The 27,525-nt window shown below is 35.9% G+C and overlaps 3 protein-coding genes across 4 annotated transcripts; 2 read left to right on the forward strand and 1 right to left on the reverse strand.

Moving 5' to 3' along the window:
* Positions 1 to 3,869: 3,869 nt before the first annotated feature.
* Positions 3,870 to 4,647, forward strand: LOC148297199 (uncharacterized). Its single transcript, XM_088246224.1, has 2 exons — positions 3,870 to 3,964; positions 4,452 to 4,647. Exons 1-2 carry the CDS (start codon positions 3,870 to 3,872, stop codon positions 4,645 to 4,647), a joined length of 291 nt encoding a protein of 96 aa, XP_088102350.1.
* Positions 4,648 to 7,611: 2,964 nt separating this feature from the next.
* On the forward strand, positions 7,612 to 9,274 carry LOC110753468 (rust resistance kinase Lr10-like). The gene is made up of 2 exons (XM_021954380.2): positions 7,612 to 7,771; positions 7,914 to 9,274. The coding sequence occupies exons 1-2, from the start codon at positions 7,726 to 7,728 to the stop codon at positions 9,101 to 9,103; spliced, it is 1,236 nt and encodes a 411-aa protein (XP_021810072.2). The 5' UTR covers positions 7,612 to 7,725; the 3' UTR covers positions 9,104 to 9,274.
* Positions 9,275 to 10,882: 1,608 nt separating this feature from the next.
* Positions 10,883 to 26,514, reverse strand: MOR1 (ARM repeat superfamily protein). 2 transcript variants are annotated; one of them, XM_021954332.2, is made up of 54 exons: positions 25,979 to 26,514; positions 25,782 to 25,887; positions 25,568 to 25,691; positions 24,781 to 24,860; positions 24,505 to 24,682; positions 24,361 to 24,425; positions 24,183 to 24,265; positions 23,900 to 23,985; positions 23,612 to 23,725; positions 23,326 to 23,445; positions 22,597 to 22,699; positions 22,269 to 22,405; positions 21,732 to 21,797; positions 21,510 to 21,627; positions 21,374 to 21,414; positions 21,091 to 21,162; positions 20,877 to 20,984; positions 20,669 to 20,774; positions 19,531 to 19,643; positions 19,325 to 19,412; positions 19,099 to 19,199; positions 18,828 to 18,935; positions 18,621 to 18,726; positions 18,463 to 18,542; positions 18,233 to 18,382; positions 18,061 to 18,136; positions 17,849 to 17,973; positions 17,643 to 17,753; positions 17,415 to 17,564; positions 17,217 to 17,291; positions 17,045 to 17,123; positions 16,860 to 16,969; positions 16,668 to 16,766; positions 16,515 to 16,589; positions 16,328 to 16,423; positions 16,142 to 16,243; positions 15,939 to 16,040; positions 15,635 to 15,817; positions 15,426 to 15,537; positions 15,220 to 15,296; positions 15,053 to 15,132; positions 14,682 to 14,744; positions 14,416 to 14,542; positions 14,072 to 14,194; positions 13,870 to 13,947; positions 13,580 to 13,738; positions 13,334 to 13,492; positions 13,016 to 13,113; positions 12,756 to 12,912; positions 12,549 to 12,665; positions 12,359 to 12,454; positions 12,152 to 12,223; positions 11,757 to 12,033; positions 10,883 to 11,630 (listed from the first exon to the last, which is right to left on the reverse strand). In XM_021954332.2, exons 1-54 carry the CDS (start codon positions 26,136 to 26,138, stop codon positions 11,374 to 11,376), a joined length of 6,048 nt encoding a protein of 2,015 aa, XP_021810024.1. In that variant the 5' UTR covers positions 26,139 to 26,514; the 3' UTR covers positions 10,883 to 11,373. The 2 variants fall into 2 exon arrangements, with proteins under 2 accessions (XP_021810024.1, XP_088101678.1); XM_088245552.1 differs by having other exon boundaries at positions 13,870 to 13,943; positions 14,068 to 14,194.
* Between the last annotated feature and the right edge of the window lie 1,011 nt (positions 26,515 to 27,525).

Here is a 27,525-nt window from a genome sequence, read left to right on the forward strand (position 1 = left end):
ACTGTGTCGATATTGAATCGTTTCTGATTAAGTTGATGGAAATTGGAAAAGAACCTTCTTTGGCATAACATATATTCTTTGCAAAGCTGTAAAAACATGTAGCCATAGCAAGGTTGGTTAAAAATCATTCTCATCTTCTGATGCCTTCCATATATTTCTTGAAAACATGACAACATTTTATGATTAGTATTAAGAAAAGAACATGAGAGGTCTTGTTTCTGCTGAATAATGCACAACAGAGCTACCAAAAACATCCTCTCTGCTTTTTCCTTTCATTTTCTTCGATCCCACCAATACGTAATACTTTTGTTTATTTTTAAAAAAATGTCCCTTTCTTATTTGCTAAAGAACATACACCGTCAAGCACGTAGTTCGCCTTTATCCTTTTCTTTGTCACATTGCGAAGAAAAATAGGAACGATATAAATTCCATTCATTCATGAGTTTTTAAATGCAATTTTTATTTCATGTTTTAAATCTAATCAATATATTCCAAATAGATATGGATTTAGGAAGATATAATCATTAATTTGCATGAAAGAAGGAACAATTCTTTAAATTATGCTACCAGACAAATACTTATGTTGTTACACTATTAATTTGGACGACACATTTAGGTAAGAATAAACTTGATGCTTAGATTGCATTGACAAAAGTAACAACGGGCTCTTAGTATGTGAAACCTCTCTAAGTACTTCTCATTTTTTATGTATCATTATTTTGATGAGTTTTTATAAAATAAAAAATAGCTAAAATTTACACCCAATTTTTATAAATGTCAGTTTTTAATAAATTTTTTCACAAATAACAAAATACTCACCTAAATAGACTCAAATGCCCTCAAAACTAAAACCCACATAAACCTAAAAAATAAAATAAGTCTCCGGGGAAGTTAAGTCAAAATCAAAAGAAAAAAAGAAGAGAGAAAATCAAATTGCCTAGTTTCTTTAATTAAATTTTGGGGAACAAGCTTCCCCTGTATTTTGGCTTCACTTGTAAATGTCAGTGCTATTTTAGATTTTACTCTAAATTTTTACTGGTGTGGAAGATTATATTTTCTAGGGAGATTCACTATTATATCCAATATAGGAGCCCAAATTTTAAAAAAAATCCTATATGAAATGGACTTTAGACACACACCCAAAGCTCATTTACAACATAACAAAAAGGTTTTTTAACTTCTTATTTTAATTTACAAAACTGCCATTGATTTCTTAAAACAAACTCAACCCCAAAACCTCATAAAAAAGCCCAAAACACTCAATAGGGCATCAAAGTAATTTAATAATCAAAATTAAATCCAATAGGGCCAACTATATTTTTTGGGTTTTTTTTGGGTTTGTTTATAGAAATTAAATGGTGTAGGGTTTATTTATAGTTTTAATGCTAAGAATGGGTATATGACTAAATATCTCTATTTTCTATATGTGCTGCAGATTGTAGATTATGGAAACTGAGCCATTTACTGATGTGTGCTTGATTAATACTTTTACATTCTAATAACTCTTCGTGTGCAGCAGATTCGCAAGGAAACAATTACACCAAGTTACTTGCGCCAAACAAGTTACTTGGTCAATGTTAAGCACATACTTGATTTCTTCTGGTGACTTTGCATCGCTTTGGCAAACTCCTGGCTGCCAAACAAGTAAATGTAGTAGAGCCCTCCATTTTTATTCCCTCTCTGTTCTTCAATTACTTTTTGTTGGGGAATAATCAGAATATAACCAAATAACATAATATAATAACACGAAAATAAATTTTATATATACTATTAAATCAAATTAATACAACAGGAGAATCAAAATAGAAAATACTGACTTGGTTGGTTGATAGAGTCCTGCAAAGTTGCAGTGTCCTTTAGACAGTATTTTTCCTCCACCCCTTGTGCTTGTACTGCCCATCAGGATTAAACTATCACAAATCAAAGTCTAAGCATAATCGCTTTGATTTATGGCGAAGAGTGGTATGTTTTTCTCTCAAGAAGTGAGTATTTGTGGAGAAGTGATAATGTGATTCCAAAATTCTATATCCCGCTTAAATGAATTGTCTATTATATAGAGGTCTGATACGTCTTCATCCAATAATTAAAAAAAATTAATTTAATCAACATAGCCCAAGAGCCCCAAGGCCCATATTTTGACAATTATATATATATATATATATATATATATATATATATTATATATATAGAGCTTTCATTGATGGATCCCTTAAATAAGCTTATTTGAGGAATACCCTTGAAGGGCCCACTCCGCATTGTATTTTACTAATCCAAATCGTCTATTTTTTATATAATCATTCAAAGATCATCTCTACAAAAAATCATTTGAATCTGATATCATTTGACCACTCAATTGAGTTATTGAAATTTTAGTACTTTCTTGAAACACCGTGTTCATTGATTTTGTAGGATACAATTGGATGTCGAAACAGTTTCTAATTTGTCTAATTCTTTGTAAGGATGATCTATGAATATAAACTTAAAAAATAAATGGTTTGGATCGTTGAAAAAAAAGTTTCAGCGTATCCTAAAAGGTGTCCCTCAAATAAAATGATTTGAGGGATCCCTCAATAGAAAGGGACTATATATATATATATATATATATATATTTCAAGCCCAATCCAAAGTTGTGGCCCAATTTTCATTTCACTAGGCCCACTTTTTATTCAGCGTTTCAAATGAGTTGGTGCTTATAAACCATGTGTGAAACCTACTCTCTTCCAATGTGTGACAAAGTGAAAGTGTTTTACTATACAAACCCCAACACTTTTCTTCTTCTTTCTTTTTCTCTTTTTACTTTGAAAAAAAAATTCAGAAAGAGTAGTGAGTAACTTTGTTTTCCACATAACACATAGCACTTCCTTGCAGAGAACATTGCATACATAATCGAACCAAAGAAAAGGTAACAACACCCCCTTTGTTTTCTTTTGTTGTCACTGCACTAATTTAGTTTATTGGCTCATGACCCAAACGCAGTTCGACTTTCTCTCTCTTTATTTTATATTTTACATTATTTTGAGTTAACTTATTTGGACACTTTTTTGTTTTCTCAGGTTTATATGGGTTTTTTAATTTTGAGGGCATTTGAATATATTTAAGTGATTTTTTTTTTATACTTTTGAAAGTTTTTATAAAAGTCAATATTTATGAAAATAAGGGGTAATTTTGGCTATTTTTGATAAAAACTATTTTCAACAATAGTTCTTCAAGAACTAAGGGCATGTTTGGTATTCTATTTGAATCCAATATCTACCCTCATCACCCTTCTCATAACTTGACATCTGTCCATTTTATAACCACAATTAATTTTTTACTTTTAAATCTTTTAAAATATTTATTTAAAAAAAAATGGTATTTATACAGTTAACTCTTTTTTTTTTTTATAAATTTTGTTTAGTTATTCTCTAGGGAGGGAGAGGGGGAGATTATTATATTGGGTTGCCTCGAGATTGTCTCCTACGTTAATCGAACTCGGGTGCACTTGGGGGGGCTATAGGGAAGGGGGAGAGTTTGGTTTTAAATATTTTAGAAGATTTAAAAGTAAAAAGTTAACTATGGGTATACTATAGACGTGTTAAGACGTGAGAAGAGTAACGAGAGTACACATTGGGTTAAAGTGGTGAGCAAAAATGCACCCCTATATAATCAAGGGTAGACATTAGGATGGAGCCAGATAATAACCTAGGAGATCCGGGATCATACGTTCATGCACTAGCCCACAAATAGCCCATAGTATTTTCAAAACAACCATTCTAAAGAACTCTCCACTCCATCTCATCTATAAAAATATCCCTAAACCCTGCTTCCAATTAATTTCTATTTGATTAGGTTTTGGGTTCCTCTTCGAGAGGGAGAGAGATACCGAGATAATGGGGAGGGTGTTTGAGTCATCTGAAGGCCAAGATGATGCTAGAGCTAAAGAGCCGTGCAAACTTCAAAATAGCGAGTCGATGATGTACCAGAGGTACATACATCTCCAGTTCTAATTTTCTGTTACAATTACTTTGTTCTGTTAGGGTTTCATAAACATGCAGTCTCCTTTTGATCCAGATCTAGAAAATCATTGGCAGGTTTCTCGTGAGAATTATATTTCAATTTGACCTTTTTTTTTCTGCCTATGAAAGGCGATTTCTTTGTATAACAAGTACTAATCCCACAGTCCAATCAACACATTTATGTAATTTTCAATTTTTATTTCATGAAGTTGGATGGTTACCTGATCATTGACAAAAAAGAAGAAGCAATATTTATGTCATGTTTTAAATCTAATAAATATATTCAAAATATATATGGATTTAGGAAGATATTATCATTAATTTATTTTCTTCTAAATGCTTTTTTCCTTTTCTTAACATGCATGATGCATAGGATGACATTGCATGAAAGAATACAAATTTTTATATATATTATGCTATGAAATAAATGCTTATGTTGTTAGACCATTAATCTAGACCACAACGTAAGAAGATTATCATCATAAGAAGGACCGTAGCCCAACAGGAGGCTGCTGTGGCTATGGCTCGAGCAGGTGCAGAGGCCGAAGCTGCCATAGCAGAAGCTGAAGAGGCATTTAGGAAAGCTGATGAAGCTGAAGAGGAAGCTAGGGAAGCTGAAGAGGCAGCTTGGAAAGCAAGGTACTGGAAGTAGCTATTGAAGCATAACAAGCTAGCTCTTGACCAAAAAAAAAAAAGGATCGTGTAAATTAATTCTTAAAAACAGATTTCAGTTTTGTGTAAAACTTTCATGTGATTAGAACCCTGGAAGGAAATTATGTAGGGATGAAATTCATGTGCTCTGTGATATGTGCTGCGTATATGCCACAATTTTGTTTTGACTACGTACGAGTTGAGCATTATGGCTAAACATAAGAATGGAGATGGCAGTGGCTTCATAGATTGGTATTTACCAGAATGCATGCATTATGGCCACCCAGCCGCCCAAGAGCTCAAAATGGCTGACTTCTATGGCATTTTCAGGCGAGGGGAGGTGCACCTGCGCCTCCTTGCGCCTCTGTGGGTCCGCCACTGTATGGATGGAGTACCTCTAACTCTCCTTTCCCAAACGCCTAAAGCTTTTAGACCCGTACATATTTTATCTTCGTTCTGTATATTTTTGTCAAATCGTAGCACATACAGAAATTAGTAAATATATTTCAAATGCGTAATTAGGTGTACTTGTTGTAACAAGTTTGTATAACTGTTTTCTTTTTTTTTTTGTAAAATTATTTCACTTCTTACTGCACAAATTAATGATTTTTCTGTTCATAATTAGACACGCGGTACATGTTTTAGCATGAGTACTATAATCTTCAAATTTAGAATTTTATATATATATATATACAAGCGATATTGGGGGAGGGGAAATCAAATTTAAGACAGATTATGGGTAAATGCCATTAACTACTTGTGCTACAAACCCCTTGCTTACAAATTTAGATTTAGTCACTGTAAAGATGGTTTTGAATTTGGTCTTACTCTAGTAGAGATCATCATTTGCCCCACAGCCTGCAGGCCTAAGCAAGTAGCCTGAGGCCCGATGGGCCAAAGCCCGACCAACCTCAGCTTGCTCTAGGAATAGGTAGGGCTTGGGCCAATGGTTTAAAATCTTGGCCCAACCCGTTTGAGGCCATCTAGGCTCGGCCTGGCCATAATAAAATAAAAAATACATAGAACAATAAAGTTGGCCAAAGAGTGTAGAAGAATAAATAATTAATGTTGTAAGTATCATGAATTCATCAAATAAGAGGCATGAATTATGGGTAAATTGTTGCAATGAGTTAAATATGAAAAAGACAAAATGTAGACAATGATTTTGCACATAGGTAGACTTCCACCTACCAACTATTAAAAGTTGCAATCGAGTATAAATTGGTTTTGAATATCACTTTATTTTTATTACACATGTTATGAATTAAATTAATTTCTTTATTGTTGTCTAAAAATTTGCAACAAAAATATTTAATAGACTTAGAAAAAAAAAATTGCTCACCAAGCTCGTCTAGGCCCGGCCCAATGTACAGGTCCGGACCAAGGTCTTTGAAACCTTAGGCTCACCCAATTGAAAAATTAAAAAAAAGCCCATAAGGCCCGACTCGAACCCAAAAGTTTTGGGCCAAGCTCGATTCAAAGTGTGGTTGATAAAAGCGCACACAAAAGGGACACCTGATCTCTTAGAAAACCACACAAGCATATTGGTTCTGTGAAATGAACGATATATGATGCGGGAATATTGAAGTTGTACGTTAAGTAAATGAGACGCATATTTAATGAGGTTTAGCAAGTTGTGCCTACGTCCCTGGAGCGGAGAGCAGCAACAGTAACCTTTTTACTACGTAAAATAAAGGGCTACAAAGGGAATACAACTTAGTGTTTACTCTCTCACTGGCTCACTATTTTCTCTCTGCTCTCTCTTCTCTCCTATTTCTTCCTTCTCCTCTTTCTTTTCTCTCTACTGCTTGCTCTCTTTCATTTTGCGTTTATCTTCTCATTTTTTCATCTTAGCAGAGGAGTGAAGGTGCCTATTTATGGCTATAATCTTGAACTGTGGACTGCACCTGTGGATGTGCAATTCTTCATCATGTGAGTGGAGGGAAGGAGAGATCAACTCTCATGTAATGGGGATAACACTTTTTGCTATCCTTGACCAATAATGCAATGACACGTAGGATAATTTTCCACGTGTCATTGTGTTTTGGCTTAATTACACTAATGCCCCCTGAAATTACGATCAAATCTCACTTTTCCCCCAAATTCAAAATGACCCACTTTCATCCATTGACTGAGGTTTTGTGATCCACTTTGCCCCATGCTGTCAACTCCATCCAAAAATTTGTTAACTTTGATGATGTGGCAAGTGGAACTCACCTTCACATAGATAAAAATAGGGGTGGCATTTTATACTGAAAAACCGCAAAAACCAACCGATAATTTACCGCAATGAAACCGCAATCGCGGTAAACCGAACCACATTTGTAGTATTTAGAACTGAACCGCATTTGCGGTTGCAGTTGCGGTATTTGATTTTCAAAACTTGCGGTTATCGCAAACCACGAATATATTTTAAATAATATTGTCTATATTATATTGTATGTAAAATATATTTCATACAATATTTTCTACAACTTGTGCAAAAGAGGATGAGATTGATGATGAGGTTGCATAAATAAGTAATTAGTTTATTTATGCTTATGTTATTTATGCTTCTTCTTATATTAAAATGTACTAAACTTATGTTGTTTTATTTGTAGATAGCATTGGTGCTCAAACAACATAACGGGGTTCTTCAAATCCACTCACCACCACCAACACTTGAGTTTGTAACTTTAGTTTGTAACATTGGTGCATTGCATTTTCCTTTTAGTTTGTAACTTTAATTAACTTTGAATTGAATTTTCTTTTCGGTTGTAACTTTAATTCATTTTGCATTGCATTTTCCTTTTGGTTTGTAACTTTAAAGAATTTGAACTGTACTTTACCTTAAATATAATATCATCATTTTCTATAGCCGGCCTTGTTATCAAATAATCATCATGGAAACCCCACACGGATTCAACGATTAGAATAGTTTCAGTTTGTTCAAAGAATGGACTTACCGAACTGTACTTTACCTTGAGCTTTCCGTCTAAAGAAATCCATATCTTGTCATGTGGAATCTAAATTGTGCTACTACAGAACATTTGGGAGTTTGTTGAATGCTTTTTATAATTCCATTGTAATATATCTCCTGATGTCGTTAAATAGTGGAGAGACAGCAGTTATTGCCGTAGGTTTGGGTAAGATCTATCCCTCTCCCCGTTTGCTTTTTGCTTTCTGCATTGGTTTGTTGTTAATTACTTGTTGATCTTTATTTCATTTTAGAAAAAAGCAACAATTGTTAAGTGCTAATGGTTTTTCATTGAGTTTTAAATTATGCAGTAGTCCTCTTAGTGACGATCGTTATAGTGAATTTCGTGTGCCTGAAAAGAAGTCAGACAGGCAGCCCCGACTTCCGGACACTCACAATGGACAAGTTTCTAAATGATATGGAAAGAGAGAAGCCCATCAGGTTCACTTCTGAACAACTTCGGATTGCAACTGATAACTTCACCAACTTGTTGGGGCAAGGAGGATTTGGTGCAGTTTATAAAGGGATATTTTGTAATGGAACCCTTGTAGCAGTGAAGGTTCTAAATGGGAGCTCAGACAAGAGAATTGAGGAACAATTTATGGCGGAAGTTGGTACAATTGGAAGAATTCATCATTTCAATCTAGTCCGTCTTCATGGTTTTTGCTTTGAGAAACACCTCAGAGCACTTGTTTATGAGTACATGGGAAATGGATCGCTTGACAAGTTCTTATTTCATAGCAACAAGGACTTAGGATTTGAAAAGCTTCATGAAATTGCGGTGGGGACAGCGAGAGGGATTGCTTACTTGCATGAAGAATGCCAACAACGAATAGTCCATTACGATATAAAGCCTGAAAACATTCTTTTGGATGCAAATTTATTTCCAAAAGTAGCTGATTTCGGTTTGGCCAAGCTCTGTAACAGGGATAATACTCATATAACCATGACTGGGGGGAGAGGCACTCCTGGTTATGCTGCACCGGAAGTTTGGATGCGGTTTTCTGTAACACACAAATGTGATGTTTACAGCTTTGGGATGCTATTGTTTGAGATCATTGGCAGGAGAAGGAATCTTGACATTAATATTCAAGACAGCCAAGACTGGTTCCCAAGGTGGGTTTGGAAGAAGTTTGAGCCTGGAGAACTAGGAGAGATAATGGTAGTTTGCAGAATAGAGGAGAGAGATAAAGAGAGGGCTGAGAGAATTGTAAAGGTTGCTCTTTGGTGTGTCCAGTATATGCCTGAGGCAAGGCCTTCGATGAGTGTTGTGGTGAAAATGTTGGAAGGAGCTATTGAGATTCCTAGACCTTCAACTAACCCGTTTCAGCACTTGATGTCGGATACTTCATACCCAACTGCACCTGTCTATGATACTTCAACTGGAACATATAGCAGTAGCGCTTTCGGTTCGGGTCCCTCACGAACGGTAACTGGATATACCGTTGTCCATGGAACTCCTATCATGAGGAAATATGAGATTGAAATAGCCTCTACCTAGGCATGTGAAGATTTATTTTCAATAAAGGTTGTTGCCTATAGATAGGAGACTGGCATTACCTAGCTTATAGATAGGAGAATCCCTAGTTTGTAGGAGTCATGGTTAGTCTATCTTTCTTCATGCTGTTAATTGCGGAATTAACTTTGGTGTTTCTATTTAAGATGTAATTTTTCAAGTTCAAATCTCTCTGCCTTTCCTATTGTTTTTTCAACGTTCTGGTTATTTTCCTTTAGCCTTTTAATTTTCAACGGGGCAGCCTGAAGTACACTCCTCACTCTATCTGTTCTTGCAATATGTCACGAAAACATGTCCTTTTCCACATCATAGTGCTTCTTCATAAGTTCCATATAGGATTAAGTTAAAGTTATATCTTTCGGGAATGAATAAAAAGTTCGTAAATTCTATAGAATTGATTGTTCTGATTCAGGATTTCTTGAAGTACCACATTATAAACAGTGAATTGTGTGGTGGTAGCTACGGATTTGTTCTATGGCTCGATTTACAGATGGGTTGATTCAATATTACTGTGTTTCCAAAATGTGTTTTTTTTTTTTTTTTTTGCGTCACATCAATATTATATATACAGCCACATGACTCTGTCTATATTGAATCGTTTCTGATTAAGTTGATGGAAATTGGAAAAGCACCTTCTCTGGATTAATATATATTCTTTGCAAACCTGCAAAACAATATAGCCATTGCAGTGTTTATTGCTCAAAATCATGCTTGCCTTAGTGAGAAACATTTCCTTTTTTTCTTTCGCATCAGAAGTTTAATTTGCAACTTTGTGAGATGCCAAGTTGTAAAATTATTTCACTTCTTACAGCACAAATTAATGATTTTTCTGTTCATAATTAGACATGCGGTACTATAATTTTCAAATTTAGAATATTTATTTTATTTTATATACAAGTATATGGGGGGAAGGGAAATTCAAATTTAAGACTGATTCTGAGTAAATACCTTAACTACTTGAGCTACAAACCCCTTGCCTACAAATTTAGATTTAATCACTGTACATATGGTTTTGAATTCGGTCTTGCTCTTAAATGTCACTTGAAGTAGATACAAACCAGTAGTTCTTAAGGCCCTATGTGGTGGGTTGGTCAGGATTGGGTTTGGAGTTTTGAACTGATTTGTTTGGTACATTAAGCTGGGCTAAGGTGCATTGGACTAAAGTCCAGTCCGTTATTTGGTACAAGTATGGGGTGGATTGCATTGGACTTCCAAAAAAATTATTTTAATGTTTATTAGATTATTTAATATCATAAATAATTAAATTTAAAAAAAAACATCTACACAAATTTAAAAATAAGAAATCACATGAAGATACTATAAAAATAGTCCAAAAATTCCCAGAATTATTAATGAACACAAAAATTATTTTAAGTACATTCAAATCATCAACAAATACTTATCTCGGGCTAATACTCCAAAAACCCTACGAATATATATGAAATTACCCAATTGCCCATATTCCAATTTGACTCCTAATACTCCAGAAACCCCACAAATACATGAAATTACCCAGTTGCCCATATTCCAATTTGATGAGTACATGTCCATGAACGCAAAGGTGGAGAAAGCTTTAAATGAGGCTGGATCCATGTCCATTTTAATTGAATATATCCAATCCAGTCCAACCCACCAAACATGGCCTAAGAGTTCCATGGACAGTTTCTAAAAAGTTCCTAACAGCTTATGACAGATATAAAAACCCATTATTTAAAAATAAACGCAAAATGAGGCGATCTGAATGGAAAAAATGGAGTCCAAAAATGAATCGACCGAGAAAAGTTGTATGCACTTGTATTAAATAAAAGCAAGGTGTCATAATCGTCAAGGCCTAAGCTTAGAAAACAATTTACAGAGCCAAATTGCTAGACAAACCAATTGTAGTAAAAATTAAAAAATTACGCCGATAGCACGACAGTGCTGCATCCCAAAACAACAGTGCCAAAAATTTCAGGATCTAAGAAATGTGGTCTATGCTGGGCTGGTATTAAATGAAAGCAACGACTCATATTTCCCAAGTAAAAGCTTCCTCTACAATTTACAAATGCCAAATTACTAGACACGCAATTTCAGTATACGATAAGCCAATAGCACATGTTGGCCTACTTCCCCCAAACTCTGCCAAAACATCTTAAGTTGCAATGAGAAACCAGTACTGAAGCCGCAACTCAACTTGCACAGCACTGCATCCCTGCCATTTTCGAGAATAGAGGCGTGATAGGGTGACAAGCAAATGCTCGAGAATCGTCTTCTTTTCAAAGGGGCTCGATGGTCCCACTTTTTAGTCTCTCCATCCGGGCTTGAAGCCCAGATAATGCCCTCTCATCCATAGGGAGAACCCCACTCTGGAGGGGATTCTCTGATGCACGAGGAATCTGACCAGAGACAACCTGGTTTATGTTGTCGCTCACATACATTAACGGTCTTGTTTCTTGATCCAGGTTCCCAGCAGATGCTGCTAATTGCATGCTCTTCATCCTTTCTCTAATTGCATCTAAGGTTCCACTCGTGACTGCAGTTCCAAAGATGACATGTCAATACAAAAAACAAGAATCATGGATGTAGGGGTGCAAAATTGAGGGGAAGAAACACTCAGAGAAGCTGGGGGGGATGAAAAAACATTAGTACAATTAATTACCTCCACTAATATATCTCTCATTCCTTTGGTCGACCATTGAATTTTCGGTGAGACCTCTAGTGGCATTATTCAGCCTGTTCTCTTCAGTATATGATGGTGGTAGATTAAAGCTAGTTGGTTCAGATTTCACATTTAATGATTTTGAATCAACTAAGGAATTTGTGTGTACAGGTGACAGGGGTGCAAATTCAGGGGAAGAAACACTCAGAGAAGCTGGGGGAGGAGTTGGCATTGGCAAGCTTGAAGGCGTCCTTCCAGCTGCAGCATTCTTCTCCATCTGTAATAAAATGTAATTTATTTTCATGGAAAAGAAACCTAAGTTCCTCTTTCAGGAATCATCAACATCAAGTGTGGGCCGGACGGAACATTTTACGGGAAGTAATGATGATACTGACCTGCATCAAACCATCTCTAATATACGTCCGGAAAGCCTCACTAGCATTTTGGAGCTGAGAAAATATATCAACCTGAAATACACATATAACTAAATTCATAAACAGAGAAAGATCCATGCGAAAAAGCCAATGACATGCAATACAAGAGGCAAAAACTTAAATCAAGTCAATATCTCCTAAAATGCTATTGAAACATCAATTACTTACTTTGGGGTAGAGTTGGGTTATGCGATATAGTTCATACAGACCAATGGTGCAAGTCTGCTTGTCGCCAATCTTCTTGAATATGGCAGCAAGTTCTTGCTGAAAGTGGAACAGAACCAAACAAGTTTTGAGCAAAAGAAAAATACCACCTTTTTAAAGAGATTCATAAATATTGAAACTGTTGCAGTTTGACCTTTAACTGTGCATCAGCAGAATGTGTCGCAGATGAGGGATTGTTGGCTGCTGAATCACCCCAATGAGTTTGGCCCCCAGACCCAGTTGATGTCAGCATCCTTGCTGCAGCTAAAGTCTGCCATGTTGTACAAAAGGCAAAAAAATAAATAAATAAATCCAGTGTCCTTGTATAAATAAAAGCGGGACTATTTAATTCAATTATTACCTCAAGATTCAGATCAATGTAGTCGAGAATTATTGGCTGTGGTTTCACGTCTATAGGAACCATAGAAAGGTGACTTTTAATTGCAGCTCCACGAAGCTTCACAAGTTCATGTAGAACAGTTTTGACCATGCGCAATGGTTTGTCATCAGTACCGGCTCTATTATGATTTTTTTTTTTTCACAATACAGGAGAGAAGATTAGTGCATGAAAAGGAACTAGGAGGGAGGGGAGGGGGGGTTAGGAATCATTTTGAAGAATACCTTCTCCTAATTTCTTCCATCCCCAAGTCCTGTAGGTACAAATATATGCTTTGAAGGATGCGGTCCAGATCGACATCATATATTGTGCTTTGAAGAACCTGCAGCAGAGAAAGTTCAACTACAGAAAGACCCAAAGATTATCTAATTCATAAAAAGACTAGATATTTATTAGCACACATCATATATCAAACGGCAACAGGATAATATGGCAACCAAGAAAATTAGAGTTGATGCATGCATGTGCATATGGGATACATTGACAGACATACTACTAATGAAAAAAGAAGCTGAATAGAAGGGCCAAGTATTAAACAATACCTTTGTAAGTTTGATTAAACATTTGACAACCAGATCAGAGAACTTCTGGTTTCTGGAAGCAAATGTTTCATTTGAAGCGGGTGATGGCCATCTTGAGGGATCTAAAGGACGTAAGAGATTGATGAGAACAACAAAGGACGAAGTTCGATCTGCGTTATCCTGTATGCATAAATCATAGTTATAACTGACGTAATAGACCAAAAACTCCTATGGGACAACCAATGCAGAAAACCAGTAAATCTTAACCAGAATCTTTAGCATCAAGACATTCAACGCTTTCAGAAGTTGGCTGCCATCATCCATATGGGGAACCCTCTCATCCAAAAGCCACAGCAGGAGCTCAGTGATTAGACTGTCAAGAGTACTTTCCTTCACAGCATAAGCAAGTCTTTTATTTTGAAATGTCTGCAGAAAATTCGATAAAATTAGCATGTTAAGGACAAAATGTTCAAAAGGACTAATAATGTTTTACATTGGTAAATGAAGATCATGCGAGCATGAATGAAATCCACACAACCATTAGATAGTAAATTTACCTGCATAAGAGTGTTCAGGACATATTTACAAGACCTAGATGAAGCTCCTGTCAAACTGAATTCAAAAGTCTTGGCTACCTATTTGAAGAATAAAAAGGAAGAGGAAAGGGTTATAGCTTTCCAAAAAACCAAAGTTCGAAAGAAAGGGGACAAAGGCATGAGTAGAAGCGTCTGTTATCAACTGAACTGTTACTGTACTTGCCTTATCTGCTAAGCGAGAAACAAGTCTATCTGCATCCCTCACTAACTCATCCATAGCACTGCCTTCTGGATCATTGATCGACTGTGCCAACTCATGACACACAACTTTCATTCCTTGAACCGACTGGAACACAGGCATATTTGCTCAGAGCATGTTCTTCAATTGAAAGTAATTACAAAATAGAAGGAAAGATGAAAACACCCAACAACCCACAAACAGAATGTGCCCACAAGCAACCAAATTAAGATAGAACAACCTTGACGACAGCATATGTCCCTTTGATTATAAGAAATAGATTGTTACCACATCCAAAAAATAACACCTAAACAAGCTAAGTTCCACACCTGCTCAGGAGAACCAAAAGAAATGATATCCAAAGCTTCATTCCAGTCTGTTGGGCCATTGGCACCAGAAAGTACATGGGGCATCAGTTGGCTCTCCATGTGAGGCTCAGAATGGCCAAAGTTTCTCCTAGAAGGATGATATCAACATCATATACCACAATAATTAGAAAATAACTACACTGGGAAAGAAATTGAAGCATGACCTTTCTTCATAGAAATTAAAGGAATAAAAAATTTTAAATAAATTAAATTAAATTTAGAAATACCTAGAAAGTGCTGGACCAGAAACAGACCGCGTAACCTCCCCACTTTGCTCTGCTACATCAGACCTAATGACAAATAAAGATAAGCAACTTTAGTTAAGCAATAAGCTAATGACATAATTGTAACCCCAAAAATAAAGAATTAATTTATGGCAGTAGTAGGTCGTGCAAACTAGCAACCATTTGAGAAAAAAAAAGACTGCCTACACTATGAAGTTCCTTCTTTGTAACTGAATTGTTAACTTCCCTATCTTCTATCAACATGTAAACTGTATACTACTGGGTTTATAAACTATATTGAACCTAGCCAGTGGACTTTGACAGAAGTAAAATAGCACCAACATTAGGCTGCAAAAGTCATAAAAATCATGTACCCAATATCCCTGACAGAACGCCTCAGAGAAGCCCTAGCTTCGCCAGGCTTTCCTTCGTTCCTTTTCTCCATTTCTCGAACCTAAAATAAAACAATATTACTTAATGGAAACAGAAACAAATCACAGTATATGTTTAAACTTAATAAAGAGCATAAATGTATACGGACCTTCCACTTAAACCGATCATCTAACATACTTTTCTGGGCATCTGTTAACTTTCGGACATATCTCCATATGTCCTCACCTAAGAAGAAAAAAGAAATTGCTTGCTAAGAGAGCATATTGCATCAGTAAAAACCTATGGCACACATTATCAATTATTTTTAAGTTATGGCTGAAAACTTTACACTGATTACGTGGCATCACGACATACCAAGAATCTTATAACCGGTAGCTAGAGTATTTAAAGCAGCTTTCCTAATTTCACCATCTCTTTCTGCTGTCAAGTTGGCAACAGTTTGCAAAGACTTTAGTTGTCCACTAATCTGTCAGAAAAAGTAGATGTAAGCATCCTATACCACAACCAGATAAAAATGTATCATATAAGATTGTATTTTAACTGACAAACACACACACGCTTACCTCAGCTACATGATGATCAATCAAATATCCAACAAGATCAGCACACTCAATTCGAGTTCGGTTGTTCTTAGAATGCAAGCCCTCCAAAATATAAGGGAAACTTTTTGCTGCAGTATATGCCTGAACAATTTGTTTGGCCAACTCCCGCATTTTTTCTCGTACTTTCTCTATGTTATGCCCGAGCTGCAGCACAAGATTCAGCAGACCATAAGTGAGATCTAATAATGCAACAGAGGTCCGAGCTTTCTATTAAATTCAGAAATATTTAAAAGTCATACTATCAACTTTTATCAAAATAAAAAACCTTCTCTATCAAGCATGGAAAGAATATGGCTGCTTCTGACTCAGTCAACATGTATGCCTCATCTCTAAAGCTATCAAAAAGGTCAGGTAGAAATTCCAGCACCTAAGAATCACAACAGAGGTGGTTAGAAAGCAACAAACCTAAAGACCATAAGACTTAAAAACCAAGGAGAGAAGAATGGATAAAAGAAACATATACCATACCTTTAACAGACATGTTGTGTTTGATTTACAAAATTGTAAAACAAACCACCTTAGCAGTATATCCAAAATTTCAATAATCTCTTTTTTAATGGTTGGAAGTGCCTGGAATGCATACAATAAAATATTGGTAAAACTATGCAGACATATCCAAAACAAATCAAGATATTAGGAATGGCAGAAAAACACCTTCTGCAGCATCTCAAGCCCTTCAACTTGCTTCTTAAAATCTGGACTAAGAAGTCGCCTATGCAAATCCTCTCTAAGATACTTTGTCATATCATTCTGCTTAAAATGCAAGCAAAAGTTCACATATAACATCAATGACAGCAACAAAAACAAGAAATTATTATGTGAAATCTGGACAAGTACAAACCTCAAGATCTTGAATCTGTTCTGGCCGTGGCTCTTCAAACTTAAACTTCCTAACAACCAATTTCTCTCTATCCTCCTGCAGTTCAAATGACTATTCATCACTAGACCCAAAACTAGTATGCAAGTTAAAAATCCATGCTATTGCCATACATACCTTAATTGAATCTTTAACATTTATCAAGGCCTGTGACTGGACAGCTATATCTTGGGACATTATTGAATCCAGCCTTGATCCTTTTGTTGCAATGGTCCTCTTCTCAATTCATAGAACAATCAATTATTATGCTGATTCCAATAAATAAGAAATGAAAAACTAAATGCCGTCAAGTACGTCAGAGGAACATACTGAAGTAGCTTTGCTTCCATGCTTCAAAACTCCATTGGAAGCAGATTTTCCAGCCTTTGAAATGCTTTTGGAAGTTGGGCCCATTGATATTGCTCTCGACTCAAAAGATTCTAAGAGGAAACAATTCAAATTACTTTAAAGCAACACAAGCAAAAACATCAGAGTAAAGAAATCAGCAAACGCACCTTGAAAAGACCCGTGAGGCTTCAATCGCTCAACAAGAGCTAAAGCTGGCCCCTGAATATCTCTCAAACTCTTCTCAACCTGAACCAGTAGCATAAACAAATAAAACGAGAAGATAATCAATTGATACACAAAAAGAAGAAAAAAACCACCAGTGTTTTATAGTACACTTACTGATTCATGTCCACTAACTCTCAAAATTTCAGAAATGCATGTCTCTGCTGCTTTACGGACATCTGAGGATTTATCCTATAAGAGATTCCAGACATTCAAGTAATTTCATAAGTGAGTAATATCTGTCATAGCAGAGGAAGCTGAGACTTAAGCGTAGATTTTCTCATGATAAATAAATAAATATCCATTAAAATTTACCGTCAGAGCAGAAGAAGCTGGTTTTAGAAGATGAACAGCATCAGAACAATCACTTAACCCAGAAATCTGTCTCGTCAACCACTCAAAAAGATCTTTGCGCCCTTCTGCACCAAGCTTGGTTTCTGATATCGCTGCTGTAATATAAGGAACCTGCAACAACATACTGTTACAATGCCTGACATGCAACTAAAATTCCAAAACGTCAGTAGAAATAAAACAAACACTAACCATTTTATCAAGATGAACAGCAGAGAGCCATGAGTCTAATGTTGTTAAAGTGCATTCTCTCATATGTTTCTTATTGTCTCCTAAACATTTCAAAACATCCGACAGAATGCCCTGCAAGTAACAGTTCATGCTAAAGTCCCAACTGTCTTAAAGACAAAATAACAACTAAGTAATGTAAGTAGTTCCCGATTCAATAATAAACAAACCTTGCTGAACTTTTCAACTGGTGCTCCCATTGCAGATGCAACATTACCAACAGCCGTTAGAGTCGCAGCGACCAAGTTCTTATTGCTATCATACAAGCGGGCCCTTAAGGCACCAAACAACTCCACTGGAAGTACAAAAAAATATATAGTCATCAAGAAATTGAATGGAGAGATTATGTAGAAGCAGGTAACATAATATAGATGTTTTGTACCAGTTCCAGTTGGCTGGATGCGCTTATTAGCCTCTTCCAAAATTTTATTTACAGCTTCAATTGACTCCAAGCGAACCTGGAAAAAGCAAAAATAAACACATTCAATATGACATCAAATGAATGGCGAGTTTCTTGAAACAACTGTCACACACGACATATACATATAACAGACCTTCCAATCAGGACTCTCCAAGCTCTTCAGCAGAGTAGGTGTGATCTTTCCACTAATATCTTCACGTGGAAGGCTATCTAACCCACCAGCAGAGACAGATGAAGTAGATTCCGTTGCCCGAACATTTCTCTTCAGAACCACGGAAGCACCCTGGAAAATAATAAAGAACATGGGTTATCCATAACAAGAAAAACTGATGTATGCAATTTTGGACTATCAATTAGGAATACCTCAAAAGGGTTTTTTTCATACTCGGCTTCCAGTGCACTAAGTAGTGCAGGTTTAACATCATTAAGAAACCCTTTAATATCTGCAAGGGATATAAATCTTAGAAGCACAAAAATGAAACTGATGTATATGGAGCATCCAAACTAAAATGAATAGTCACCTGGACCAACAAATTTATGTATAGCCCCCAAAAGCTTAATAGTAGAATTCCTAGTAGCAGCAGCACTGGACTGCAGTCCAGTTTCTTTACAAAAATCAATCAAATCCTGTAAAACATAATATCCTCTTTATCTAACAAACGAAGTAATAATATATTGTTGAAACTGATAATGGAAAATAAAATCAATCAGAATAGAAATGTAAAAACCTTAAGTTTCAAATGTGAGACACCAAAATCATCAACAGCGGAAACCATCCACAATATTCCCTCGCTCAGAACCTTAGGGTTCTTGTGCTCTTTCATAATTTTGTATAACTACAAAACAGAAATACTAAACAATCATTAGAGACCGAGCAAAATAACTCACATGCTCATAAATATAAGTTTAGGCATCTGTGCATCAGGAAAAAAAAAAAAACATCCAGAATAAAACTATAACACAACTTCGCCTACTTGGAAGAATCACAACAGAACTTACTCTTTCAAAAACAAATCCTGGGCCTATGGCTTCAGAGAAAGCAGTGAGGCACTTCATGGCATGTGTCCGGGTCTTTATATCTGCAACTCGTTCACTTATACCTGTCAAAGTGCATAACATTAAATGCTCCAGTTAACAACTCTCTGTCCATCCACAGCGACAACCAAGAAGACACATAAAGCATGCTCCATACCCTGATGTCTAATCTAAATTACAGAACACTCACCCAGAAGACAAAGTACTACACATTTCTTAGGAAACTTTTTCGCAGTGGAGGCTATATAAGAGATAACTTCAATAACCTGTTGCTGAACCTGTATTAATCAAAATACATGCCCTTAAAATATTTTCATCACAACAGTTATAGAAGAAAGCAAACAACAAAAGACAATGTCAAATCTGCTGAACGACAAATTCAAAACCACAAAATACCTGAACATTTTTTTCACTCCAACCAGGGACAGCACAAAGTAAACGAACCAATAACTCAACTGACTGGTCAATGTCTTGTAGACCTTCCACTTGTTGTTTAAATGAGGATATGGCTGCACCAAAATCAAATCATAGTTATAGTGAAGTCAACCAGAATATTGCATGGAAAAGATGGGACCATCAACCATGTGAACGGACCATAAAAGACACAACATAAAACACATCAAATCACCAACAAAACAGAATCAAAAGTAGTTTAGCACTGAAGAAACTGTTACATATATAATACAATGAAATAAATTAACATGAAACTTGTGATTTTAAAAGTATCACATCCCTTATTCCTGCTCAAGAAGAAATGTTTTCTAGTATCAAAGTAGAAAAACCTGAACATAAATTGAACAATTGGTACTGGGCTGGGTACCTTTCCTACTTGCAATACAACTCATGAGCATAACATTACTTTAGAAGGCAAAGAAGGTAAAAAGGCATAGCTTCAGCACCTAGATCATGATGTAAATTCATGACATTAGGCTACCATCAGATGAAATAATGACAGTTCAAGCCATTAGTTATTAAATGTGAGCATCCAACCCAAAACCAATTGGCAAAAGGTGGAGAGACCCAAGATCATTTAAACTATTAGCCAAGCTTTAAGTCCCCTATGTGGTATTCACACTGTCAACACGCCCAATCACATGTGGCATCACCCAGTCCAAACACATATTGGGTGAAGTGGAGCACATGTGTGTGGCTATTGGGCCAAAAATGTGAATGGCCTGCTCTTATACCATATTAGAATGTGACCATGCAACCCAAAACCACCAATTGGCAATGGGTCAAGAAGCCTAAGATCATTAAACTAATAGGAAAGGCTTTAATTCCCCGAAGTGGAATTCCAACTCTCAATATTACGTAACATATAACTGGGAGTAATTACATACTAAACAAATACACATGCACATATCGCCAAAAGCATCCATGAGGTGATCAAAATGTCAAATAAACAATAAATGCTTTTGCCTTTAAATTAATATTTTAGTGCAAAAGATAACTACAGATAAATAATTTTAGAAACACGAAGCAAATGCTTTCATGTCATAATCGTATTCATTGATGAATCAGTTTCATCACCAACCTTCAAGCCGTTCTTTCCATGCAGAGCTCTTTAATTGAGAGATGGTATCTGCTTGTATAAGAGACCCTAATCTGCTTTCAATTTCTTCAAGACTCATTTCTGCTGGCTGCAAAATTTCACAAACCAAAAGGTGCAGTACAGAAAACATCTTTTTAAATGTTACTAGGAAAATGAATGAGGGCAATCTCACAGCCAAAAAGTACATTACCTCAACATCTTCAGGGGTTTCAACTAACTTGGAAGCTTTTGGCTGTACAGTTGTATCTACTTTCTTACTGCCACCTGATTTAACAGATCCCCCTTTTTGTTTGCCAGGCTAATAAAATAAAAAGTGTCAGTCTTGAAACATAATGATGATATAACAATCCAACGATAGTTTCAAACAGGTAACCAAAAATTAAAAATAGCTAAAATGAACTCACAGCTGCCTGAACAGGCCTCTTCCCACTAAGCATACTCGCAGCTGACCTTCGAACAAATGAACTGTCCGAAGTCTGCATATAATTTGATCAACATATAAGCCGGTATAAGTCTGGCATCCAAAACAGTTTTCTAACAATTGAAACGATGTAACAGGATATGTCCAATTATATAATATCAAAGGTAAAATAAAAGGCATCACAACAACCACATTGTAGTGTAACCATATTCTATAAGCATAGGCAACAGAAGCTTCAGCCCTAAACTGAAAGACAAGAAACCCACCTCCAGAGAAGGTGCAGTAACCCCAGAGCTTTTGACTGTGGCTGGCATATCATGAAGTATAGAAGCAAAGTGAGAAAACATCGCATTAAGCAAAGAAGGGATGTAATCAATACAAGTACCAAAACAGAACACAAACCTGAGCTTGCACTCGTGGATGTACCACCTTCAGAACCCATAATCATTTCAGAGAGCTTCTTTCTTCTGACATCATCAAGTTTCTCCAGTGACCTCTCCAAAGGCCTCATACCAACCAACTAAAGGAAATGAACATGGTGGAGATGAAAATTACTATGTCAGTATTTAAAATCAAAATTTCAAAAATCAAAACATAAATCAGTTAATGTACTGAACATACTACCTTTGCTATTGCTGCCAAAGCTGAAAAGGCTGCATCCCGAACTTCTGGGGTTCCATCTTGGAGGCACTGGAACGTTCAGATTGTTTGTTTTTAGCAATTACATACAACTATATAATTGAAAAAACAGTAATAGCATCATGCAGTTCAAATCCATGCTAAAAGAAAATGTTGTTGTTCTAATAGGTTTGCATCTATACTCATTTTTCTAATCAGCAATATAGGTCATAGGATTGGTTTTTATGATATTCCCAATTATCTATTAAAACTTTTAAAACTGACTAATCCAAATTCCAATACCATGCAAAACTGTAAACAGGACAATCCAAATCATGCAGACAAGAAAAATTCAACCCCCACTCTAAAACTGAAAGTTTTTCCTGCTTTTTTTTTTTTGGGCACATATATGGCAGCATCTGGAACATAAAAATCATATTACACAAGGTTACAAAATAAATTTTCAACAAAAAAAAAAAGACAAAACCGTAAGCATAAAAAGGAGGTGAAATACATCAGACATTTTGGCGAGAATGCACTGACCTCCATAAAGATAGGAACGTAATCCTTGTGTAACTTCAGAACAACAGCCTTGTTGCTTGTTTCAATACAAAATGTTACCCAGTTCAAAGTCAATGAACGCACAAGAGGCACTTTATTTTTCACTGCCGTCTTAATATCTGCAATAAAAAAGATTTCATACAACTTTAACCTCAATCACAGCCTACCGAAAGAGTTACATCTGCCCTCACATATACTGTAAATTCAGACAATAATCAATACCAAGAAGCTATAAATGAAACAAGCAATACAAACAAAATTAAAGTGTACAATTGATACATAAGTTACTGAGAAAAAATATAAAACCTGCCTTCAACAATATCAACAAGATTTAAGCATCCAGCTGTATGCATTGCTTGAAGAGTTTGGGTAAGTGCCTCAGACAGAGTTGGCTTTTTCTCTTTCAATTTTTCCTACAAATAGACAACAAGGCAAGTATTGAATTATAGATACACTTAATAAGCTATCCTCGGAAATAAATCAATAAAGAAGAAAGATCGTTTGCGCACTACCATTCATAATACATGACCAAGAGAAGTAAAGAGGAAAAGGTAGCCTACATGAAGAATGAAAACTTGGAAGCATACAAACATCAGAGCATGCATGGCAATATCAAGAGTGCAAACTATAAACAACGACATCATATGCAAAACTTAAATTTTAAATTGAAAACAATCAAATACAATACGTATAGACACAACTAAGCTTTAAGTTTCTTTTAAAAAAACATAATCAAGGCTAAAACAAAATCTCAAATACAACATTTGAATTACCATGTATCTCTCACACAGTTAGGAAATTAGTTTTTTCTTTGTTTTTTTAATTTTATAATCTGACAAAGAGTAACCACTCTTAATATTTACATCACACTAACTCGTTTCATCAATTTGATTTTTACAGTAGTATCTGATCAGAGCATTGATTTATAATGTCGAAACATTGAGGTTTAAGGATCGCCAGTTTCAATTCCCAGAACAAATTATAATAGTAACGCTCCTTCCTTTCCTGAGAAAAAACAAAAGTATTCAAATAAACTTACAAGTAAACCTGGTAACAGAAAACGCGAACTGCCAGAAAAATGAGTTCTTAGACCCTTGGCAAGATTTCCAATAGCTTGGATAGCTTCAACTGCAACAGCGATGTTCACGTCTGCTATGAGCTGCACAAAAAAGATAGTCCATTGAGAGAAATGGATTGAAGAGAGAAAAATCCCTTTTGTAGTACATCATCTGTACAGTTCCATAGGCAATATCATGGAAAAAGTACAATGTTGAGGTTTTTGGAAGATAAAAATAGTTGCTTCAACTGAAGTACAAAAAAAATACCTTCTTTAATGTCCGACAGATTTCTGTAAAATCACCAGGAGCAATTCTTTTAGTGGAAGCAAGCTTGGTTAGCTCTGCAACAGCCTCCTTTCTCTCTGACCACTTCGTAGCTTTCTAGAACACAGCAACAAAATTGACAACAATAAGCAGCATAGGAAGACAACATGCATAACTTGAAAAGTTAAAAACCACAATTTGATATCACAGTTTCTGATGAATGTAGCATCAAATTCACATTCACTATGAAACACAAATAGCTACACGTTAGGATAGGGAGATAACACTGACCACTCCATCCCAAAATCCAGACTTCTCCAATGGAGTCAATATATCAACAGGATCAACAAGCTCGTATTCATCTATTTCTGGAGGAGCTGACAATCATGAAGCACTGAGATAAGTATGAGAAAATGTGAAAGAACAAAAAAATCAATAATCACACCGCGATGCCTAGAAGCCTGGCATATAAGATTCTTTTCTCCCATCCACCACAACAAATATCTAAATACTGTACTAAAATATCATTTTCAAAAGGAAAAGCATCTAAAAGTCCCAAGAGTCAATCACATACCATCAGCTGTAGATTCCTCAGAAGGACCAGGACCAACAACTTCAGAAACAGCTTCCCTTTCCGGCTCCTTGTCTTGCTCGGATCTAATAAATAGAATTCAAATAATCTAGCTTAAGATATATAACAACATAGATGCGTTCTGGCTTCAGTTAAAACACATTACCAACAAAGTTTTCACCTGATTTTGCGAGATGGCCTAGCTGTCCCTGTAACATTTGCGAGCTCAGCCTCCAACTCTTTTTTCTTCAACCAAAAAAGTGGGCAATGTAATTATTCGTTTTCCCAAGAAAAATTGACAAAAAGGTACACACAATTAGCATACCATTGTATCCCTCATCTTCTCAAACAATATTGATTTTACAGGGTCTTTTCCTATCCAACGACAAAGCTCAAGAGTAAGTCCTTTAGAAGATGCACGAACATTTTGATCTTGATGGTCAAATAGTTCAGGAAGCATCTTCAAAATCCTTTTCGGAGGAACAACTTTTGCTCCAAATTCACTATTACAGCAAGTAATAATACATACCAGTTAGAGAATCAAGTAAAAGAATTGAAAAATAGTTTTCACAAAAGCAAAAAAAATATTATGTGGGAAAACCTTAAGGCCTGAAACATGACATCAATTGCAGGCACAACAGCTTTGGAAACTTTGTTTTTTATTGCTTTCTCCATGGCATCCTACAACAAACCACAACCATCGTAAAGGTCCCCAAGAAAATTGATCAACAATAGCAACAGGAAATATGACTATCCCAAGATTTCATTAGCACACCAAACACAGTAAACATAATAAACAAATTAATTACATTCCACACAAATAATCCCAACCTCATTCCGTGCCTGTTTCAATTGCTCTAGACACCAAATAAACAACCTACTCCAGTATATAAATGCCTGACTTGATTTACATACTCCAACCCAATAAGCCTCCCCCACCCCCTTCTCCCTTCCTTTCTCTCATCAAAAGTACATATATGCCTACACACAGACCAGGAATAAGCTGAACTTCCAACCACAATAAGGCAATGCCCACATTCTATTGCACATAAAATGCCTGCTGCCAAATTTTGAAATTGAAACTTAGCCCATACGTCTGTAGTTAACAAGCCCTTCATGCCACATGATCAAAATTAAGAAAAAACTGCAAGAACTAATCCAATTCATGGAAACAACCACCAACGCTTGACATCTTACTGCTGCTTCTACTAATACTACATTATATCAGAGTTCACTTGCGAACTGTCATAACATAAAAAACACTCCAAATTGTGAGACTAGTAACTACAACACTTCACATAATAGAGATCTTTATGCCAATTGCTCGTTGGAGCATATTATTACTATTCAAACAAACCAAAAAGCATAAGTTATGCTGCATAACGTACTAAGAAAGCGTCCACAGCCTCCAATTCAACCCAAAGCATAAATGCAGCTTGAGCCTTCTCCACTGTCTTCGGCCTACCAGTGAGGCATTTCGCCACAATCGCATCACAAACCTCCTTGCCATATCTGTAAATACATAAACGTTAAGCTAACAAATCCAAACAAAGGCTTGTTAAAAACCAAATTAAAATAAGAAGAAAAATAAAATTAATTAACCTTCCGGCATCAGCATCCGCAGCTCTTAAAAAAGCAACCAATGCATCGAGCGCCTTCTCTTGCACCGGCGAATTAGAATCCACCAGAGTCTTTCTAAAAAGCGGACCTGACCAAAACAACCAAACACCAAAAAAACTGTAAAAACAAAATGCAAAATGCAGAGCGTTCATGACCAGCAATGAAAATTTATCTCTTACCAAATTCACGAAGGCGAGGGTCTTTGGGATCGGCGATGGAGTCGCAGAGAGCGGCCAAGTCAATGTTGGCCTCGTTCCTCACCTTCCAGTTCTTGTGGAAAAGCCGATCATCCCAAGGCAATTTTTTCGCCTCCTTCAATAATTTCTCTTCCTCCGACATTTTTCAAAAAACAAATTGAAAAATTCAAAGAGAAACAAAAATCCCTCTGTACCCTAACAATCTGATCTGCACAAATGCAAATGCAAATGCAAATGCAAATGCAGATAGAGAGAGAGCGAACTCAAAGGAATAGACACGATACGACGGGTGGATTGCAACTGAGAAAATTATGTCCCTGTTGGGGATAAAGAAATAGATCGAACCGCTCGTGTGTCAGTCTTCCAAGGAAGATGAAAAGGTAGATCGGGATCCAGAATTTTGAACAAGGAATTTGAAACGAAACCTAATTTTGTTAAGAGTGAGAGATTTTAACAAATGAGAGTGTTGGGCAAGAGAGGAAGAGAGAGAGCGAGAGCCCAATCGAGGAGAGAAGAATTGCCGCTGTTGCTGTTTGGCTTTATTTAGACGGCAGCCGTTCTAATTTTTTTCAATTTCTTTTGAAATTTTCTGGCCGTGCGATTAAAGTTTCCCCGTTTTGGTGTCGCGATTTTGACCTTTTATTTCAAATTAAAGGCCGCTCTTGCAGGAGCTCCACGGTATGGAGCTGCGACTGTCGCGCACTGGATGCTAGCCTGTGCTTGTGATGTCAGTTTTGGGTGGTTAACACCACTCAAAATCAAATTTTCCCCATTAAATGTGACTTTTTCCCTCAATTTTAGAATATGAATAGCCAAAGTTTGTTATTTGGTTAGCAATTGTTTTAACCTCAACTTTCTTTTTAAATAAATTTCTGAGTTATGTTTATATTACCTTCATTTATTTTTTTGAACATTTAAATCTAAAAAATTCAAATTTCGAAGAAAACTAAAATCTATTTCTTCTATTTATCTATCTAAATTTTTTTTGAAGATTAGATTAAAGTAGAATACTGTTTGTATAAAAAAATATTTGTAAAATATTCAAAATACTACAAGTTACCCTTAGTTAATGAAAATGTTAAGAATTGGAAAGTATTAATGAGGATAATATAGGAAATTTACACTTTTTCATATTAAAAAAATTCAAAATAAAAAACAAAATCAGAACATGGGTCATATCTCTATAAACCACAACTAAACTCATTTTATCTTTCTTAATTCTAAAATTTAAATTCTAAACTAAAAACAGAAGGCAAAAAATAAAATCAATTGGCACACGTGTTGTGCTAGATACAAGCGATAGTCTAAAGTCTAAACTATAAAGGGAGGGGATTTTTCACACGCACTATCAAGGAGTCATGTGGATTCGACCTTGAGACCACTAAGTCAATGCCATCTTTCCACTAGGCTAGACCTCATTGGTGTGATGCTAGTGCATATAATTAAGGAAAAGAAATAAAATGATAAAACATTAAAAATTAGGGATCACAAGAATCCATGTAGAGTCAAGTCCCTGGTCCTAATTGGGG

The sequence above is a fragment of the Prunus avium genome, chromosome 1 (genome assembly GCF_965620075.1).
Source record: "Prunus avium chromosome 1, drPruAviu1.hap1.1, whole genome shotgun sequence".
NCBI classification, from domain to species: domain Eukaryota; kingdom Viridiplantae; phylum Streptophyta; class Magnoliopsida; order Rosales; family Rosaceae; genus Prunus; species Prunus avium.